Below are 21,474 nucleotides of genomic sequence, written 5' to 3' on the forward strand. Positions count from 1 at the left end.
ACCCCCTGTGGGTACACGAGGCACTTCGGTCGCCAGTGTTGGGAATGAACGTCGAGACAGGACGAAATGCCGATATTGCGGTAAATGGCATTCGGGGAGTTGTAGATTTCCTGACCGCTCCTGTTACAAATGCGGATCAGTGGACCACTTCATTAAAGATTGCCCGAGGTTGTCGGGACAGAATACAAATCAGAGTGGGAGACCGGGTGCTACCACTGCTCGAGGTAGACCATCTGGAAATATGGGCAATGCTGGTGGTGGTCAGAGAGGATCTAGAGATGATATAACCAGATCCGAAGCCCGTGCGCCTGCTAGAGCTTATGCTATACGTGCCCGCGATGATGCTTCTTCGCCTGATGTTATTACCGGTACATTCACCCTCTTTGATACTAATGTAATTGCTTTGATTGACCCCGGTTCTACCCATTCTTACATATGTGAAACCTTAGCATCCAGTAAGACTTTATCTATTGAGTCTACTGAGTTTGTAATTCGGGTGTCAAATCCCTTGGGTCGTTACGTGCTTGTCGACAAAGTGTGTAAGAAATGTCCCCTGGAAAATTCGAGGTTCCTATTTTCCAGCGGACTTGACGCTTTTGCCGTTTGATGAATTTGATGTTATCCTTGGGTTGGATTGGTTGACTGCGCATGATGCGATTGTGAATTGCAAGAGCAAGACTATTGATTTGAGGTGCGCAAATAACGAAGTAGTCCGAATTGAGTCTGAGGACTTGGAGGGGATGCCAGCTGTAATATCAGCAATGTTGGCACAGAAATATGTAAGAAAAGGGTGCGAAGCATACCTTGCATATGTGCTTGATGACAAAGAATTAGAAAAGAAACCCGAATCTGTGCCGGTGGTTTGTGAATACCCGGATGTTTTTCCGGAAGAATTACCGGGTTTACCACATGTTCGGGAGGTAGAGTTTGGTATTGAGCTTGTACCTGGGACTACGCCGATTTCGATAGCTCCGTATCGTATGGCACCAACCGAGTTAAAGGAGTTGAAAGCTCAGTTGCAAGAACTGACGGAGAGAGGTTTCGCTCGACCAAGTTTCTCACCTTGGGGTGCACCAGTATTGTTCGTGAAAAAGAAGGACGGAACCATGAGGTTGTGCATTGACTATCGTCAGCTGAATAAAGTGACGATAAAGAACAAATATCCGTTGCCGCGCATCGATGATTTGTTCGACCAACTGAAGGGAGCCTCAGTGTTCTCAAAAATAGATTTGAGATCGGGCTATTATCAGTTGCGAATTCGAGATCCAGATATTCCCAAAACTGCCTTCAGAACGAGATATGGTCACTACGAATTCTTAGTGATGCCGTTTGGGCTCACTAATGCCCCTGCGGTATTTATGGATTTGATGAATCGGATCTTCAGACCGTATTCGGATCAGTTCGTAGTTGTGTTCATTGATGACATTTTGGTCTATTCAAGAGATGAGACCGAACATGCTGAGCATCTGAGGCTAGTGCTGCAAATTTTGCGGGATAAGCAGTTATATGCTAAGTTCAGTAAGTGTGAGTTCTGGTTAAGAGAGGTTAGCTTCTTGGGTCATGTGGTATCCGCGTCGGGTATTCGAGTTGACCCGAACAAAATTTCAGCCATACTTGACTGGAAACCTCCGAGAAATATTACTGAAGTTCGGAGCTTTTACCGACGATTTGTGAAAGGTTTCTCGATGATAGCCACACCAATGACGAAGCTACTTCAAAAGGATGTTAAGTTCGAGTGGACGGAGAAATGTCAGAAAAGTTTCAACCAACTGAAAACTCATTTGACTGAAGCTCCAATTTTGGTGCAACCCGAATCAGGTAAAGAGTTTGTCATTTATAGTGACGCATCCCTACTTGGGTTGGGTCGCGTATTGATGCAAGAAGGTCGAGTCGTGGCCTATGCGTCGAGACAATTGAAGCCACACGAGAGGAATTATCCGACCCATGATCTCGAACTAGCTGCCATCGTGTTTGCTTTAAAAATATGGCGACATTATCTGTTTGGTGAGAAGTGCCATGTATTTTCGGATCACAAAAGTCTCAAATATTTGATGACTCAACTAGACTTGAATCTGCGACAAAGACGTTGGCTTGAGTTGTTGAAAGATTATGAGCTTGTCATTGATTACCACCCGGGAAAGACTAACGTGGTTGCGGACGCCTTAAGCCGGAAGTCATTGTTTGCTTTACGAGCGATGAACGTGCATTTGTCTGTTTTACCAGACAGTGTGTTAGTAGCTGAATTAAAAGCTAAACCATTATTGACTCACCAAATTCGTGAAGCTTAGAAAGTCGATGATGAATTGGTTGCAAAACGGTCTAAGTGTTTTCCGAACGAGGAATCGGAGTTTCAAATTGATGATGATGATTGTTTGAGGTTCAGAAATCATTTGTGTGTTCCAAGGAATTCGGAACTCATTTCGATGATTCTGAATGAAGCCCATTGTAGCCGAATGTCAATTCACCCGGGGAGTACGAAAATGTACAACGATTTGAAACGTCAATTTTGGTGGCATGGTATGAAACGGGACATCTCTGACTTTGTTTCGAGATGTTTAATATGTCAACAAGTGAACGCGGAACATCAAGTGTCTTCAGGATTACTCCAGCCGATCATGATACCCGAGTGGAAATGGGATCGAGTCACAATGGACTTTGTGTCCGGACTGCCTTTGTCAGCAAGTAAGAAGGATGCGATATGGGTTATTGTTGATAGACTGACTAAGTCGGCTCATTTCATCCCCGTACGTACGGATTTTTCATTGGATAAACTAGCTGAATTGTACGTTTATCAAATTGTGAGATTACACGGGGTACCTGTTTCTATCGTGTCGGATAGAGATCCGAGATTCACCTCACGATTTTGGAAGAAATTGCAAGAAGCTCTGGGTACCAAGTTGCATTTTAGCACTGCTTTTCACCCCCAAACCGATGGTCAATCCGAGCGGATAATTCAGATACTTGAGGATATGTTGAGATGTTGCATCCTCGAGTTCAGTAGTTCATGGGAACGGTATTTACCTTTGATTGAATTCGCTTACAACAATAGTTTTCAATCAAGTATTAAGATGGCACCTTATGAGGCTTTGTACGGTCGTAAATGCCGTACACCATTGTTTTGGACCGAGCTCGGTGAAAGCAAAATTTTCGGAGTTGATTTGATTAGAGATGCTGAACAGAAAGTAAAGGTAATCCGTGAAAGTCTGAAGGTATCCACGGATCGTCAGAAATCGTACGCAGATTTGAAACGAAAAGACATCGAGTATCAGGTGGGAGACAAAGTGTTCCTTAAGGTTTCACCTTGGAAAAAGATACTCAGGTTCGACCGTAAGGGCAAGTTGAGCCCAAGATTCATTGGGCCGTACGAAATCTCTGAACGAGTTGGTCCGGTTGCGTATAGATTGATTTTGCCCCCGGAGCTTGAAAAGATTCATGATGTCTTTCATGTTTCGATGCTTCGACGCTATCGATCTGATCCATCGCATATAATTAGCCCATCAGAGGTTGAAATTCAAGTCGACATGAGCTATGAAGAAGAACCGATGCGTATCCTAGCTAGTGAAGTGAAGGAGTTGCGAAACAAAAGAGTTCCGCTAGTAAAGGTGTTATGGCTCAAACTCGGGATCGAGGAAGCTACTTGGGAGACCGAGAGCTCGATGAAAGAACGATACCCAAACCTATTTACCGGTAAGATTTTCGGGGACGAAAATTTCTTAAGTGGGGGAGAGTTGTGACAGCCCAAAGTTGACCCTAGTCGGGAAGTGGTTTCGGGACCACTAAACCGAGTCACCGAAATGTTTGAATGTGATACTTATTGTGTAGAATATGTAATTATGAATGTGTGAAAATTTCAAGCTTCAATTGGGTTGATTTCATGTGAATTTAGTCAATAGGACTTATGTGAGAAAATTCTAAAATGTGATAGGTCAATGTGTGAGGACCTACTAGTGCATGTGGACAAAGGGGGGGACTTGCATGTCAAATTTCCCCCCCTAATGAGTAGTGGCCGGCCATGACAAGGAAGGATGGGCAAAACATGTCATGAAACATGTTTTGTTAGTGGAAGAATAAAATAAGGAGTATGGGTAATAAAGAAATGGAAAACAAAAGAAAAAAAAATGTGTGTGTGGTGTTTGTTCCCCCCATTGCCGTGAGCTCAAGAGAAGAAAGGAGAAAAGTTTGTGTTCATCCTTTCTCACCTCCATTTTAGCCTAAATTAGAAAGAAAAACAAAGAAAAAAATTTCTCATCCTTTGGTTCATCCTTGGCCAAAAATTTTAAGGAGGAAAGAAGAAGAAAGGTGAAGAGATTCGGCCATGCATGTAGCTAGGCCAAGGTATGTTTAATGATGTTCCATGAGATGCATGCATGTTTTAGTTGTTAGCTTGAGTTCTACCTAGCCCATGGTCTAAATCTTGCTATGTGATGGAAATGGCACTTGACCATGGATGCATCATTCTTGGTTGGTGTTTGATGTTGTGGTGATGAGGCATGAGGATAAGTTAAGATTCGGCCTAGGTGGAGGTTGTGTTAATGCCATTGCATGCAAAATATGAAGCTTGTTAATGATGCATGTGATGATGGCTTGATGATTCTTGAACCTCCTTTTTAGCATTTTTGTGTGAGCACATATGTGCATTGGTTGCTAAAGGGAGAAGAATCGGCTAGCAAGATGTGTGCTAAGGCCGAATGTAACTTTGCATGTTGATGAGCAATGCATGTGTTAAATCGATGAAAAGGGGGAGGATGCTTTACTAGTGTGTATATGTGTGTATTAAGTGTTGAAATCGACCCCAAAAATGGACATGCATATTCGGCCAAGGGGAAAGAAATTAGCTAATATGTTGTGTTGATGCATGATTTTTGCATGTATGAGACTTTAATGTCTAATGTATAAATATGGGCTAAGTGCCTTGTGTTCATCTTTTGATGCCTAAAATGATGAAATCAATTTATTTGTTTGATTAAGCTCAAGAGCAAATGGGGAAATAAAACCGATAAAGGGAAGGAAAAAGTGGTTGAATAGCTAGCGGAATCGTTCGACAACACCCGAGGTAAGTTCTTGAGTAAGAGATCTTAAATTTCGATGTGATTAAATCATGCTCTATGTGTGGCTATTGAGCCGAATGTGCAAGGACAATATGTGCCTTGTGTTTGAGTTTCGTAAACGAAAATGAAATATGAATGTGCTATGAATTATTGTTAGATGTGCATGATTAATTGAATGCTGTCCGGGCTAAGTCCCGAAGGCTTTGTGCTAAGTGAATATATCCGGATTAAGATCCGAAGGCCTTTGTGCGAGATACTAAATCCGGGTTAAGTCCCGAAGGCATTCGTGCGAGTTATTAAATCCGGGTTAAGTCCCGAAGGCATTCGTGCGAGTTATTAAATCCGGGTTAAGTCCCGAAGGCATTCGTGCGAGTTGTTAAATCCGGGTTAAGTCCCGAAGGCATTCGTGCGAGTTGTTAAATCCGGGTTATGTCCCGAAGGCATTGTGTGAGTTACTAAAACCGGGCTATGTCCCGAAGGCATTTGAACGAGGAGCTATATCCGGTTAAATCCCGAAGGTACGTGATTTGGTAATGAATGAGCTTGCTGTAAAATTCCAGCGAATACTCGAAAAACATCCCAATATGGGGATATGTTACGTATGTGTTGAATTTAATCGAGCCCTTACAATAAATGTTCGCTCAGTTGATAAACGAGCTACCGGCCTTCGGCCAAGTTAGTTTATTGTGTATGTACATAAGGGTTATTAATGTTGTGAAGCAAGTTTGATATCGGTAAATTGCGTATTATGAAATATTCCGTTTAGCTAAATGTGTGCTATTCTTTGTGCATGCTGGAATTCCTTGCTCAAACTTACTAAGCATAAATTGCTTACTCGTTACATTGCTCCTCTGTTTTATAGATTTTTGGTTCTCCAGCTATCGGACTCGGGATCTTGAAGTCGAAGTCGCCCACACTATCAAAGGCTCTTTTGGGTACTATTTTGGTTGAATTTTGATATGGCATGTATAGGACTACCCATTGTTGTCTTTCGAGTACTTTATGAAATGTATAAGTGTACAGCCATGCGAAAATGGCTTGTAGAAGTGGAGTATGGCATTAGACCATTCGTATTTATGAATGTATAGATGGTTTCATGATGTAACTATGTTGGAATGGAAGTGTTGAGCAAATGATCAGCCACTAGAATGGCTAAGTATGATCATATGTGGGCTTATGTATGACAAGGCCCTAGTTGGTCCATGAAACCCCAAATTAGGTAAGGTTCACTTTGAAAACAGAAGCTGATAGCAGCAGTGGTGTGGATTTGAAAAATCACAAGAATTCGTAGGAGTGGAATTAAATAGTGAATAAATTATGTAATCGAACCTTGATGAATCTACTTTCATATGGAAGTAACGAAACAATTATAGGAACAGTACAGAAAGAGATATTCGGGTTCTTGTGTAACAGGGCCAGAACAGTTTCTGGATTCACTGTTCCGCCTTTGGAAATTCACTATAAATTGACCAGAGATAATTAGGGGTCATACCATATATGTATGGATTCCTCTCTGAGTCTAGTTTCCATAGAAACAAACGGCATCAGTATTGAAGCTCTGTGCAGAGAGATATCCCAGTCGTAATGGGAAAAGGTCAGTGTAGTCGACCCCTGTAACATGGGAGACTTTGACTAATAAACTGTACTAATTGGCCAGACCAAAAATTCTAGAAAAAAATCCATAGGTGGGGACATGAGTCTAGTTTCAGGGAAAAATCACAAAACTGATTTTTGAGTTGTGAAACTCAAGATATGATTTTTGAAGCGACTAGTACTCAGACTGGGCAGTGTCTGGAAAAATTTTTCAAAGTTTGTTAACATCTCATGTCCGACTCCGGTGTCGGTCTCGGGTTCGGGGTGTTACAAAGAACAAGTAGATAATCATGGAAAAAGAAAATTTGTTGACTAGTCACTGAAACTTTAATGTCTCTGCAGTTTAGCCCTAGTAAGTTCGGTTTAGTTTAGTATAGTTGAAATGTTATATTCATTGTGAATTGTGACTTTTGAATATTTATGGTATAATGAAATTTTTATAAACTATTGTGAGTTGAGAAGTAATGGACTTGAATATTGTTAAAACGATGAAATGTTTGGAGCCCGGATGAACGTAGGATAGGGTACAATTGGCATGTCAATAAGTTATTTTGCGTGTTGTACGAGATTGACTTGCGATGAGATAATGATTCATGACTTGTAATTATCCACTGAATATACCGAAGTTCAACCTTTGTTGCGGAGTATTGTGTTATATTTATAGTGATTATGGTGTGTTACCGGGGGCAGATGTAAAGCCTTCGAGCTTGGCACTTGGTGTCAAAGCGTTTTTCTAGAAGGATGTTAGTCTACGGGCTAGGCACTTGGTGCCAAAGTGTGTTCTCGGTTGGTTTGACTCGTTTGAGCTTTTTGGCGTGTTTCGAGTTATATTGTTCATCGGGCAAATTTCTAATGGTAGATGACTTGCTATGGAATTATATAAATGTTTACGTGATTTTCGATATTATCGTGACTTGATATCGAATGATCTCATGTGATTGAATGGATTATGCAACTCGTACATATATATAAACTCACTTGTTGAATGATTGTGGATGATAGGATTATTGTTCATTAATCTTTCTAATGTATAATTTCTATGTTTATAAAGTAAGTTTTAATGTTTTGACCGTTGAACTAACTAAGCTTTATTGAAGCTTACTCGTGTCATTTTCATGTTTCTTTGTAGATAACATTTTGTGGAATTGGGCGATCAGATCATCCTGAAGATCACACTATCCAGATATCTATCAGTAGATTTTGATATGTTTACCTTTGGGTTATATGGCATGTAATATGTGTGTCTTGTATATGTTTGAGATACTTATTATAAGTGGTACATACTATACTTGTGTGATGTTGTTTAAGTTGGATTTTGGCTCACTTGTATATATGTCTTTGGCTTTTGCCTTGTAAAGGTTCATATGTATATATTTTGGTCATTTTGGGTTATACTACTTGTGGATGAATAGATTATGGTAGAAATAGGCATGAATGGTATAGATGAATTGTAAGTTTGGTATGTGTTTAAAGTAAGTACTTATGAACTTTGAATGTGAATTGGTTGGTGTATGAAACGTGGTGCCATTGAGAGCATATTGGTTAGGCACTTAGGATGAATGTTTTGTTATGTTTTAAACTTATTTGAATTTGTTTTGAAGGCATGTAAATGTTTGGTTTTGGTTTGGCTTGGCACCTAAGAAATAGGTAGTGTTTTGGATAGTTTTAGAAGTCATTTTAGGTGCACATGAGCTGTCACACGGCCGTGTGCCATATACGGTTTCCTCACACAACCGTGTGTCATTTTGATTTTAAGTGCAAGATTTTGCACACGGCATTAGGCTGTTACACGGCCTAGAGACACGACCATGTGACCTTATTTCAAATATTCACAAGGTCCAAAACATGGCCTGCGACACAACCATGTGACCTTATTTTAATTTGTGCCCAGGCGGGCACACGGGCTGTGACATGGTTGCGTGACCCAAATTTTGAATTGTACACGGTTTGGCCACACGACCATGTTTCTGAGTCACACGGTCTAGGCTTTGTCACACGGTCTGGCCACACAGCCGTATGACCCATGTTTCCAAAATTTTCAAAATTTTCATGTTTTTCTGTTTTGTTTTTAATTAGTCACTGATTGTTTTCAAACTATTTTTAAGGTCTCGTATGCTCGATTTAAGACCTAAAAGTGCATATATGATATGCTTAATGTCTAGATTGAATATTGATATTTATATTAATATTTGAATGGTTTTGTGATGTCATTTAATTGAATGTGTCCCGTAATACTTCGTAACTCTAATCTGATAATGGAGATGGGTTAGGGTGTTGCACTTTCACTTGTTGACACTAGCAAGAAATCATCACCCTTGTCATTGGCCAAATTAATACCAGCGAAATCTTCCTCGTTGCTCTCAACAACCCTTTTATTTCGCAATTTGTAGCAATCTGCCTTGATGTGACCTAACTTCTTACAATAGCGACATCTCTTGTCTCACTTCCTTGATGCTACCAAAATCGAGGTTTGCCTATTTGACTTGCTATCAGAACTAAACTCATTTTTCAGTTTGTCTTTGTTCAACAGATGACCCTTTACATCATCGAATAAGAGATTATTTCTGTCATAAATCAGAGTCTTCCTAAAACACTTGTATGAAAGGGGTAAAGAGCACAATAATAGTATAGCCTAATCTTCGTCGTCAATTTAAACCTCAACATTTTTTAAATCATTCAAAAGAGTAATAAATTGACTGATGTGACCTCTAAGGTGCTCACTTTCATCCATGCGGAATGTGTATAGACGTTATTTCAACACCAATCAGTTAGCCAGAGACTTTGTCGCTAGAGGGTTTCTAACCTTTTCCATAAGGTGAATATCGTTTTCTCCATCAAAACCTCTTGCAACACATTATTTGTTAGACATAATTGAATTATGGATATAACTTTTTTTATCTAACTTATCTTATTCTGATTTATCCATGTCTGCAAGCTTCTTCTCTATAAGGACTTTCTTAAGATTGCTCTAAATCAGAATTGATGTCATCTGAACTTGCCACAGATTGAAATTTGTGATGCCATCAAACTTATCAATATCAAACTTTGTTACTACCATCTCTGAACAAGTTGATTGTGGAAATTAAACTAGCTTTGATACTAGTTTGTTAAGGATAAACTCGATTTAAGCAACAAACAAGTAAAATAACAAAGAAATTGATAAGATCGAACACAAATATTTTACGTGGAAAAACTCCTTCAAAGAGAATAAAAAAACACAGGCAAAAATAATTTCACTAAAATGGCAAAAACGAATATTACAAAAGATAGAGATAGAACTAAACCCTGAAACCCAAAATAAGAACCCTCAAAACATAAACACAAAATTTTCTGAAAGCTTGTAAAAGCTAATACCTAAATTTATAATGGGTTATTTTTCTATGGTAGAAAAAAAAGTCTATTTATAAGCTAAATTCTTAAGTAAAAAAAATATTAAAATAACCTACACTAATCAAAGTTTAAGTGAGAAACTAAAAACAAAATTTGACTGGGAGAAGAAAAGCCGAAAAATACGAGGCATAACTCCACATTTTTGTGAAAGAAAATTTCTAGTTGTTGGCTTCGTGAAAACTTTTGTGTTTAAGGCTTAAATTTATTTTTCTAAAGTCTACCAGTGAAATAGAAGAAGAACAAGAAAGAAAGGATGAATACTAAAGGGAAATACAAACCAATATGAAAAAAAAAGTCAAAAGAGTAAAGTTTAGTCTTTAAAACTTCTACAACAGGATTAGAGCTTACATTACAAATTATCATCCAAATGATAGAGATAATATGAGAAGGGTATATTTGTAAAAGTTATCTTGTCAACCTCGCAATCACAACTTTCCCCCAAAAAAATTGCGAAAGCGGATCAAAAGTTTCAAACTTCTTAGTTTAAAGACTACGTAACAGTCTTACATCTAACCATATAATACATTATTTTATCAAGGATTAATATTGTAGATTAATTTATATGACTTATAAATATTTTATTTGTTCTAAATTTGACCCCACAATTTAAATTTCTTGACTCTACCCTATTCAAATTGATTTAAAAGTTAAAATTTTTAAATTTGAAACTATTCAACTTAAATCCAAATAATTTTCCAAAAAAAAATCATCCAACGCACAAATATTTAATTGAATGTTTTAAAAATAAAATATAGTTTAAAATATTAGATGGAAATTTTATTTATTTTTGAACAGCCTAAATAATATAATACTATTAAGTTGTTTCACCCTTTCATAGAGCTAAATAAATAACATGGAATATACATTTTGGTTGAGATTTGAGAAGTCAAATCCTTGTTTGATCATAATACATGCATCTTTTGCATTATTTTGTGGCTTGCAAGTGGATTACTCATTCAACCACTGAAAAGCCATCAATGGGCTGAAAAACAAGAAAAAGTAAAGGAAGGGTAATTTTGAAACTATAAAGTTGAGATATGAAGATATAAAATGGACTCAAGTAGTAGGCTGATCCAACTTCATTGGTTTTCTTTTCTTGAGTGATTGGTTCAGTTGGATATTTCATGTGAAATTGTTGAAAATAATATAATCCAAAACCACAAGCTATAAAATCCCCCACCACGTCTTATCTCATCCATTACAACACTCAAAATGGCACCTTCACTTTCCACTCTCTCATCACCTTCTTCTACTTTCCCCTCTTCTTCAACTACTCTCAAACCCTTTTCTTCTTTCTCCACTAAACCCACACTTTCCATCCACTTTGTAAAGAGACCCATCTCTGTTTCAGCAACTGCTGACCCTCCACCGCAGCTCCAAACCTTCTGGCAATGGCTCCAGGACCAGGGTGTTGTCTCTGCCAAGTCTCCCGTAAGGCCTGGAATGGTCCCTGAAGGACTTGGACTCATTGCAAAAAAGAACATTTCCAGGAACGAGGTTGTCTTGGAGATTCCTAACCGGTTTTGGATAAACCAGGAAGCAGTTGCAGCTTCTGAGATTGGAACTGTGTGTAGTGGATTGAAGCCTTGGGTGTCTGTAGCTTTGTTTTTGATCAGGGAGAGGTTTAGGCAAGATTCTCAATGGCGGGTTTATCTTGATATACTTCCAGAGTTAACAGATTCCACTGTGTTTTGGTGGGTGTGGCTTGGTTTCTTATTTCCTTTTTACCCCCATCTATCTTTAAAAACAAATCTATTTTTTGGGTTATAAATAATAATTTTCATTTCGTTAATGGGGTTTAGATCATTGTGGTTGATAAATTGTTGTTTCTTTATGGTTCCAGTGCAGGTCAGAAGAAGAGCTAGCTGAGGTTCAAGGTAAATGCTTAGGATTTTACTTGTAAGAAGTTATAGTCTCCTTATCAAAGTTTGTATAACAGTGCAGCAAAGTAGCTGGATTAGAAAAATTGTTTTCCATGTTATTTAGGTTGAAGATTATCTTGTTTCAATTTTCATAGTTGGTACTGCACTCCAATGACCAGGTACTCAATTGTTGAGCACAACTCTGGGGGTGAAAGAATATGTGCAGAATGAGTTCTTGAAAGTAGAGGAAGAAATCATACTCCCCAACAAGCAGCTCTTTCCAGCCCCTATAACATCGGATGATTTCTTCTGGGCATTTGGGATTCTCAGGTCAAGAGCATTTTCTCGCCTTCGCGGTCAAAATCTTGTTTTAATACCTCTTGCAGACTTGGTAAGCAGCCTCCCTTCACTATTTTCCAAACATCATCTGGCTTGCCCTGGAATCAGTTTCCAGAAATTACATGCAACTTGGTCTGATATAAAAGGGTGATCATCCCTGCAACTTGTTCCCAATTTACAGAATATGAAAGAAAAGCTGTAACAGTCATAGTTATGTGGAAAGCTATAACTGCCTTTAGTTTCATTGTTTAACTTTTCTTCATTAATCAGATCAACCACAGCCCTAACATAACTACAGAAGATTATGCATGGGAGATTAAAGGAGCTGGACTTTTCTCTAGGGATCTCCTCTTTTCCTTGCGGTCTCCAGTTTCTGTCAAGGCTGGGGAGCAGGTGAGTTTTTTTCTAATTTTATTATCTGCCAAACCTGCTTTTAGAAGCTCCCTGAGAAGGGTTATATTATATTTTATATATCATCCACCTATCCCGTTGTCTTAGCATTCCTGCCATTTTAGCTAATCAATTAACGCACTCAAGATTCATAAACGTGAAAGGACTCAGATTGTCTCATACAATTCTAAGCTGAAAAATGCTGAGATTACATGTATGCAGATCATATAGTTTACTTATATGACAGACTGGATTAACTTGATCCTTTTATAACATGCATGTTGCAAAACAATTATGATATGATCAAAGGCGAAGCTAGAAAAGTTTTATAGAATTAAGTTATATAACCTTATGAGAACTAAAATGCAATTTCACAATTTTAATAGCTTATATCTTTATAAGTTTTAAAGGATAAAATCAAAATTTTATCATTTTTGGGACCAAAGTATAATGTTATCTTTTACATTAAAATATTGTAAAATTTAAAGGGCCAAATTGAAATTTTATGCCGGGAACCCTACCAGCCCCTGGATATGATATGAAACATGTTCCATTGTATAGACTGATTGAGAAGACAATTCAACAGGTTTTGATTCAATATGATCTAGACAAGAGTAATGCTGAGTTAGCACTTGATTATGGATTCATAGAATCAAAGTCCGAGCGCAATGCTTACACCTTAACATTGGAGATATCGGAGTCAGATCCCTTTTTTGGAGACAAGCTCGACATTGCTGAGACAAATGGTTTGGGTGAGACTGCCTATTTTGACATAGTTTTGGGTCGTCCTCTTCCACCAGCACTCATTCCATATCTACGACTGGTGGCACTTGGGGGAACAGATGCTTTCCTCTTGGAATCTATTTTTAGAAACACAATTTGGGGCCACCTTGGTTTACCAGTAAGTCGTGCCAATGAAGAGCTCATATGTCGGGTTATCCGTGATGCCTGCAAATCTGCTCTCTCTGGCTATCATACCGCCATTGAAGAGGTAACGCTATATCTTTTCTAGTATAACAATCAAAGTTTATTATTTAGTAGTAATTAATTTATCAACTCCTGCAAAAGGATTATTTGCTAATTATATGTGCTAATGAGAATCATTCTACTAGGGGCATAGGATTGCATCCTTAATCCATCATATGTCACAGTGACTCTTCTCTAATCACCCACCGTCAGCTTCTTTCAATAAATTTGAGCATACAATTTCCTTCTAGCCAAAAATTTTCCAAATGAGTGTTTCATTACTGAACAATTCTTGTTAATTGCAGGACGAAAAGCTGATGGAAGACGAAAATCTTGATTCGAGGCTGAAAATTGCTGTAGGAATCAGGGCAGGAGAAAAGAAGGTGCTCCAGCAAATTGATGAGATATTTAAAGGACGGGAATCAGAATTGGATGAGTTGGAATATTACCAGGAAAGAAGGCTCAAAGATCTTGGTCTAGTTGGAGAGCAAGGTGAAATCATCTTCTGGGAGACCAACTAGGCCATTTCAAAGACTTGCAATATATATCAAGGTCCATGTGTTAAAGATCGAAGGAAATTCCCATCACGACTGTCCAAATTTAATTTGCACAACATTTTAACAATGCCCTTCAATCATGTTGTAGTTTTGCTGTAGGGAATTTTGCTTGGTAGATGATTTCTGTTGCCTAGTAGCTACTCTTTTTATCCATCCTCAACCCGAGCTATATTTCTTAACAATTTAACATTGAACAACAGCTAGATAAAATCATTAATGATTTCCTGGTTATGCATTCCTTTTGTGTGATGATTTGTGCTAGATTCAGAAGGTGAGAAATCAATTCTTCACATCAAGGCACTTGAGGAACTAGAGACAAGGGAAACTGTAAAAATATTTGGTTAATTCAACAGTGGAATTATGTGACAGTGCTGAATACAAAATCAACAGGTAAGCGGGGACAACAAACAAATAAAATCTATAAGCAAAAAGGGGAAAAATATGTTTCCTTTTTTTTCTTTCTGTGCCTAGATGGAACCTGGAGGACTTTCTGCTGTTGTTTCTTACAGAACTCTTTTTAAGTACATTTATACATGGTTGTTTAGAGCATTTCTCCTGGACCTGACTGGTTATCGTCCATAAAGTTTAGGAACAGTTGCGTGGAAACCATTTCAAGCTGAGTTTTAGAGCTGCTCACCTGCAGTCATTGTAACTTTTGATTTACCAGGGTCTAGTACGTCTTCACAACCTGTTCCCTCACAAAGGCACTCTTGAGGATTTGCATAGAAATAATCTTCCTCCTTTGGTTTGTCTGGAATAATCCGACGATGGAAGGGCTGTCCCATCCGTTTTTCATGCGCTTGCCTTACAGCTAGTGCAAAATCATTCCATGGAAGTGTCCCATTCTGATGCAAATCCAGCAATTCAACAAGTTTCTTTCGATCTGGCAGGATACTTTTTTTAAACCCAAGATACCTAAAGAAAAGCTTTGTCAAGACCATGAAAACAATCCCCACTCCCTTGTTACATAATTCAGCAATATATGTACCTGCGATGACCTTCTACAACTTTTGCCATGTTCCCATCATATGTGGGAATGAAGGTATTGCTGGCAAGCGTTACCATAAAGTCCAAAGCTGCCATCTGAGATGAATGGTTCTGAAATTGCTGCAGCTCCGCTGGATCTAATAGTGTTTCTTTTTTAACCTGAAATTGTAATAATGTCTTGAGATCTAGAAGAATCATGTGCAATATATATATATACAACAGATGCCTGATTTAAAAGCCAAACTTAGAGCTAAACCCTGCTGATCAACGCTTTAAAGAGATTCAGGGACCCAATTAAGCACAACAAAAATGATTCATCAAATATAAACTGTTCGACGTGGATGAGTGCCTTGTCACCACTGGAATCATAGAAGACCTCAATGATAATTTGAATTAGGTTTCTATAACAAATACATTGCAAAATTTACTGGAAAAAAGCTAAAAGTTTCGATAAGCATCCAACTAATTTTGCAAAATATAAAAAAAAAATGATTTGATGAGCATTAAAGAAAATTTGTTAATACCAAAAGCTACATATTTGAGGGTCATAAACTCACAATCCGTGGAAATGCAGCTCTTAGTGGTGCCAGTCTCCGTTCACTGCCATAAATCTCACCGGAAGCAATATAAATCTGAGTTTCCTTAGTAAAACCCAATGCTTGCAAAACTAATGTTGCTTCCTCCGGTGTCAGAGGGCACAACCCTTGCTGTCTCCTCTCTTCAGACACTATCTCTTTCTCTCTCCACCAAGGGTATGCATACCTGAAAGGAAGGGATAGCAATCTAGTTACATTTTTGTTTTGACATACTCAGATACTTGTCATTGATAATGTTGAGATGACGAGATACTTTATAGAGAAAAGTTTAGATTAATTTCTTGTCATCACTAATTCTAGCATTTGATGCAAATCAGATCATATTTCGCAGAAACTAACTCAATTTAGGTATTCATAACCACCAAGAGTTGGAGGCATCTTAGCTTTATTGTCCATCCAAATTTAGCATTACACTTTAGAAAAATGCTCATATTTAAGTAGAAGCACATTGCTTCACAATCTTTGTTTGCATGTGTGCAAGCATGCTGGGGGTGACTAGTGTGTGTCTCCTAAACAGAGGGAACATCAATCCTTGCTAAAGATAATTTGAGTGTTTTGACAGGAACCTATCAGCTTCAAACATAACAAACCTCAATCGTTTTAGCTCCTCGGCTTCTTCCACAGTGCAACCATGTGTACAACCTGAGAAAGCCAACATGTCCATCTCATATCTCAGATGCAATGCCACAAAGGGTCCCTTTTCTTGAAGAATGCGAACCAATTTGTGCCCCAATGTCTCAATCTGGGGAGTAAATTTCAGTCCTTGGAAATTAACACGGCATCTCAGTTTTTGAAGAGCGAGTGGGATCCCATTATTTGCAAGTCGTGTATCTGTCCTATTGAAGTGTACCACCTTATGCTTACTGAACAGTGGTAGAATCTGTAAAACAGAGTTGAAGGCATTAGATTCTACTTCATAACCAGAAGGGAAAAAAAAAAGCAAAGAAAAGACACAAACACATGACACATCAATATCCATCCATTGAGAGAACTACAAATTTTCTCTTGTTGAAACCATAAATGAGAGAGTAAGCAATGATTAGGAATGAGCAACAAACCTGTTCTAAGTAGTACTTTTCACTTGACCAGCTAACAGGAGGCATCTGAAAAGCTTCAAACCCGTATTTACTACTAAACCTCTTTGGTAGCCTTCTGACAATTCGAACTTCATCCCTTAGGGAATCAATGAAATGTCTGACATCAAAAATATCCTCAAAATCACTGCAAACACAGATCTTGAATCAAAGACTCTTAAAGCAGCTGTGAAAGAAGGGAACAATACTGTAACATTTTCAGAATGATAAACACACCTAGGGTCCGCCCAGAATGATTTCTTATCAAGCTCCGGTACAACCAAAGTGAGATTTAAAAGTCTGGCAACAGTTACCATGTCACAGATCTAAAAAAAAGCCAAATTAGCTCAATAACATAAATATCAAATATAAAGACAAGGTAAAGATGAACTAGAGAAGAGATGCAGACCGCAGCACGCATTTGATTCAAGCCCCCATTGCAAGAAACTTTAAGAAAACCATTACTTCTATAGTATCCTGCAAGTATACATGACCAAGTATCCTACTTTTCGTAAGACTGAACGCAAAGGCAAAAAGTGTTTCCTTCAATAAAATTAATGGACGCAATTTCAAGTTATTAGAAATCAGTCATAAAATTCTCAATAGCCGAAGTAGAAACTAAGACATGGAGGTTCTAACCTCAGACATAAGTAAACATGATCAATAACCCAGAAATGCAGTATCAGTGGTATGTTGACAGCCTAAAAGGACAACATAGACGGCATTCCAACGACCAAATTCAATAGAGTTTCCAGGTGAAACTATCTAGAAATATAACCGAGTGTGCTATAGTGAATGGAAACTAAGGCTGAAGCATAAAAGCCAAAAGAAATTGCATACTTCCACATACCAATTTTTTTTCTCAAATTCAAGCATTTTTCCCAAGCCACGTCGAAAAATGGAGCAAATTAAAGGCAAAAGAAGAACAAGGGAGATACGGAGGTAAACTCACTGGAAGGAACAAGAGGGGGAGGGGAATGGAGCGAGTGTTGAAGACGAAGAGGAGGGCGCGTGATCCAGGAAATCCGGCTGGTAAAACCGGTAAGCAAACGAGGATGCCATAGCTCAGCAACGGCGACGATGTGTACCAAACAAGTCCAAAGCAAAATGCTGGAACAAACTCTAAAGAACCAAACCTGAAGGCGAGTCCTAGGAATCACTGTACTAGGGAACTTGTCGGACCTCACTTGTATACTATTCTCAGATCTAACCTCCATTTCTCTTCCTCTCTCCTCATTGCCGCTTCTTCATTTGAACAAATATTATCAATCCTTGGCACCTTACAATAAACAAATATATGCAATTTCCCTTTCTTTCTGAAACAACCCTAGAAAAGACCACAAAGCCTAAATGGCTAACCAGAGGAAAGTAATCAAATTAATTTGAAAAAGAAACTTAATCTCACCAACTAAACAGATAATAACTGATTTTTTTTAATGGCCGTGGAGGAAAAAGAAAACCGTTTAAAGGTATTTCCTTTTCTTTTTCCTTGGATTTTAAACGGGATAGGAGGCCTGTTTGGTTACTGAGAAAGATAAAGCATTTGAAGGGGAAAAGAAAAAAAGAAGGTTAAAATTTGATGAGGTAAAATTGGACGGCTCCGAGCCTCCGAGCTCCGACCGTTCCAACGATTTTTTATTTACTAATGAATGTTTTAGATTAATACTGTTTTTAAATTTTATACTAAATTAACATTGTATTCAATCTAATAATTTAATCCAATGTTTAATTTATTTTTTTAGTAAATGGTTAAGGGCCCATATTCATGTCTTAAAATTAAATCATAAAAATTAGCTGCTAATTTTGTATGTGACAGTAAATTTGTAGATTAAAATCTAAATAGTTTTCTTTTTCGATTATTGAAAAAATTTTAAAAAAAATTAATCGCCTAGAATAATTCAATAATTTTTTTAAAAAATTAAATGATCAAAACGTAAATTTATTAATAATTTAATAATGCAGTTTACCTAATAATATCCGTTTTATCTATATTTTTAATATCATGGAAATGGATGAAGATGGGACATTTCATCCATGCGGTGTGGATAAGAGCACAACCAAAGGAATACTGAATCCGCCAAACACACGCCATTTGGTTTGTGATGGGCTAATAAATGAATGCCTAGCTTCATTCATTTCCTTCAAACTATGCTTTTCTAAGCCATCCCCATATGTCTCATATTTTTATTCATAAAAAGGGATGGAAAGATAAATGGAATGTCATCATTTCTCCACCCCATTATAATCTATTTGGTGTAACCAATAAGGGACTTAATCGATTGCCAACTTTAATAATTTATTTTTCTATTACTTTTTAAACAAAAGATCTAAAGATTAAATACATGTTGAGTGAATTTATGAATAAGTTTTTTACCGCTACACCGATAATAATTATTAATTAAAAATTTGATCTTTTAAATGGTGTCACAAGTCAACCTGATATTAAATTTTTCTTTCACCAACATGATAACTTTTTAACATATTAAAAAAATGATAAACAATTGAATGTATTTATTTAATTTCTTTTTTACTCACCGTTTAAACTAATTTTTCTTTTTTAATTCCGTACATATTAATGTGGGGCATTTAAAATTGAAAATTGTGGGAAATGGAACCCTCATTGAGTAGTAAAATAAATATACTCAATTTCCAGGGTATACCTTAACAATTTAGGATTTGAAATATATGGTTGTATGTTTGATTTATTCCCTAAATATAGCATGATCTAGTCATTATATAAAATACATTAATTTTTTTTATTCTTTCCCTTTTTTTTACAAACAATCAACATATAATAAACCATTTTTTTAATTTCTTAATCTATTAATTTTAATTTTTGTATAAATTAACTTAAGTGTCATTTTTTTTAATTATTACATTAAAAAATATTTCCTCTCCCTCCATCCCTCTCCCCTCTCGTCCCTATAAAAAATAAGTCAACCCCACCAATCTACCATCTTCATGAAAGTTGAGATGGTAAATTTTTAAAAAAACCACACACATAAATAAAAGAAAAAGAAAACCTAAAAAGCTAGAAACCCTCAACACCCATCAAAACAAAAAAATGGAGATGGTTTCGTGTCACTTTATACCCGACTCAGTTGTTGGATCCGAATATAAAATGCTACATTTTGTTGCCGAAGCAACTCACTTTTTCAATTTTTTTTTTTAAAAAGGAAACGTAGTGGTAAAATTATTTCATAAAAATTTCGGCGGCATTTCTGCTTATTTTACATAGAACCCCTTGCAAAATTTAGATTTTCACAAAATATCCACATTCAAATTATCTCCCAAATCAATTCCCAGCACTACGATTTCTCAAAACATATCAATAAACTAGATTTCTACGCTTTACTATTTTATCAAAACATTAGTTATAAAATACTAGTTAAGAAAACATAATGAAAATATTTAAATTCAATTTACAACATAATATTATATATATAAGTCTAGGTACATGCCATTTACATCAACTATAAAATAATCTCTTCACCAACTTTGTTTGAACTGAATTTCGGTTCTTCAGATGCTGCTGGAGCGATCTAACGAATCTAACTACCTGCGCACAGAAAAATAGACAAACCGTACATTGAGCAATTTTTATGGTCAGTGGTCCTAATATCATATAAATTATTACATAAGTATTGGACACAAATTAATTGATAGAAATAAACTAAAACATGATTAAAAATATCATTACTAACATCACAATAAAAGAAAATTCTAATATAAATAAGCTTTAATATTTTGATATTGACAAATTGAACAAAGAAAATAAGCTTTTTAATTAAATTCAAAATTGCGTAATTAATTTAATTTGCACAATATAGAAATTCAAATAAATTCAAGTTTTGTTTTTGCTTTTCTTTCAATTTAGACTCGGTACTAAAGTTTATACTCATAACCAGATACACGAATCCGCCACCCCGAGTTGTTCTGCAACGATGGCTATCAGAGTAGTCCATGACCCTCTGAGAATTGGGGCTAACAATAATAACAACTGACTGACTTGGCCTATACTCCCTCAACCTTCTAGGAATTAGGGAGATCTAAATTCTCTGACATAAAGACTCTATGCCATGCCAACTATATCTGATTTGATCTAACTTAGTGAAACGGGGTAAAAACTAAATTTCATGATTCATTTCAATTATATTTTCATATAATTCTCATTTCAATTCTGTTTAATATTCAAATCACCTATTGCCTAATGTAAAATAGGCTTTCAATTTGAAACATATTAAATATTTTCTTGCTCAATCATTTAAAATTATAATCCTCAAATCCTAATGGTAACCATGAATTCACTAATTTAGTCTTATGAAAAATATAGTATTCATCTCGAAACATAATTTTATAAATATTAACTAAATTATTCAATCTCATCTAAAACTCATAAAAATAAAATAAAATAAAATAAATATAAATATAAATATAAATATAAATAGTCATATTAAATTAAATATTCTAAAGCTTTATGTAATGAAAATAAGATATTAACACAAACCGAAGTTTTAATCTGTAAAAATAGAATATCGGTAATGACAATATATCACAAAGAAAATAGAAATAAAAATAAAGAACACAGATTTTACGTGGAAACCTTTTCAGGAAAAAACCACGGGCAAAGGAGAAGAAAATTCACTATGTCGAATTCGAATTAATTACAAGAG

General features: G+C 36.7%; 2 protein-coding genes across 2 annotated transcripts; one reads left to right on the forward strand and one right to left on the reverse strand.

Moving 5' to 3' along the window:
• Window positions 1–11,117: 11,117 nt before the first annotated feature.
• LOC107910114 (fructose-bisphosphate aldolase-lysine N-methyltransferase, chloroplastic) lies at window positions 11,118–14,380 on the forward strand. Its single transcript, XM_016837873.2, has 6 exons — window positions 11,118–11,725; window positions 11,880–11,908; window positions 12,073–12,284; window positions 12,503–12,625; window positions 13,209–13,613; window positions 13,894–14,380. Exons 1-6 carry the CDS (start codon window positions 11,244–11,246, stop codon window positions 14,107–14,109), a joined length of 1,467 nt encoding a protein of 488 aa, XP_016693362.1. The 5' UTR covers window positions 11,118–11,243; the 3' UTR covers window positions 14,110–14,380.
• Window positions 14,381–14,471: 91 nt separating this feature from the next.
• LOC107910113 (rhamnogalacturonan I rhamnosyltransferase 1) lies at window positions 14,472–18,439 on the reverse strand. Its single transcript, XM_016837872.2, has 8 exons — window positions 17,754–18,439; window positions 17,211–17,278; window positions 17,039–17,127; window positions 16,787–16,949; window positions 16,319–16,608; window positions 15,690–15,894; window positions 15,134–15,291; window positions 14,472–15,060 (listed from the first exon to the last, which is right to left on the reverse strand). Exons 1-8 carry the CDS (start codon window positions 18,016–18,018, stop codon window positions 14,769–14,771), a joined length of 1,530 nt encoding a protein of 509 aa, XP_016693361.1. The 5' UTR covers window positions 18,019–18,439; the 3' UTR covers window positions 14,472–14,768.
• Window positions 18,440–21,474: the final 3,035 nt, after the last annotated feature.

The sequence above is a fragment of the Gossypium hirsutum genome, chromosome D02 (assembly GCF_007990345.1).
Source record: "Gossypium hirsutum isolate 1008001.06 chromosome D02, Gossypium_hirsutum_v2.1, whole genome shotgun sequence".
NCBI lineage: Eukaryota > Viridiplantae > Streptophyta > Magnoliopsida > Malvales > Malvaceae > Gossypium > Gossypium hirsutum.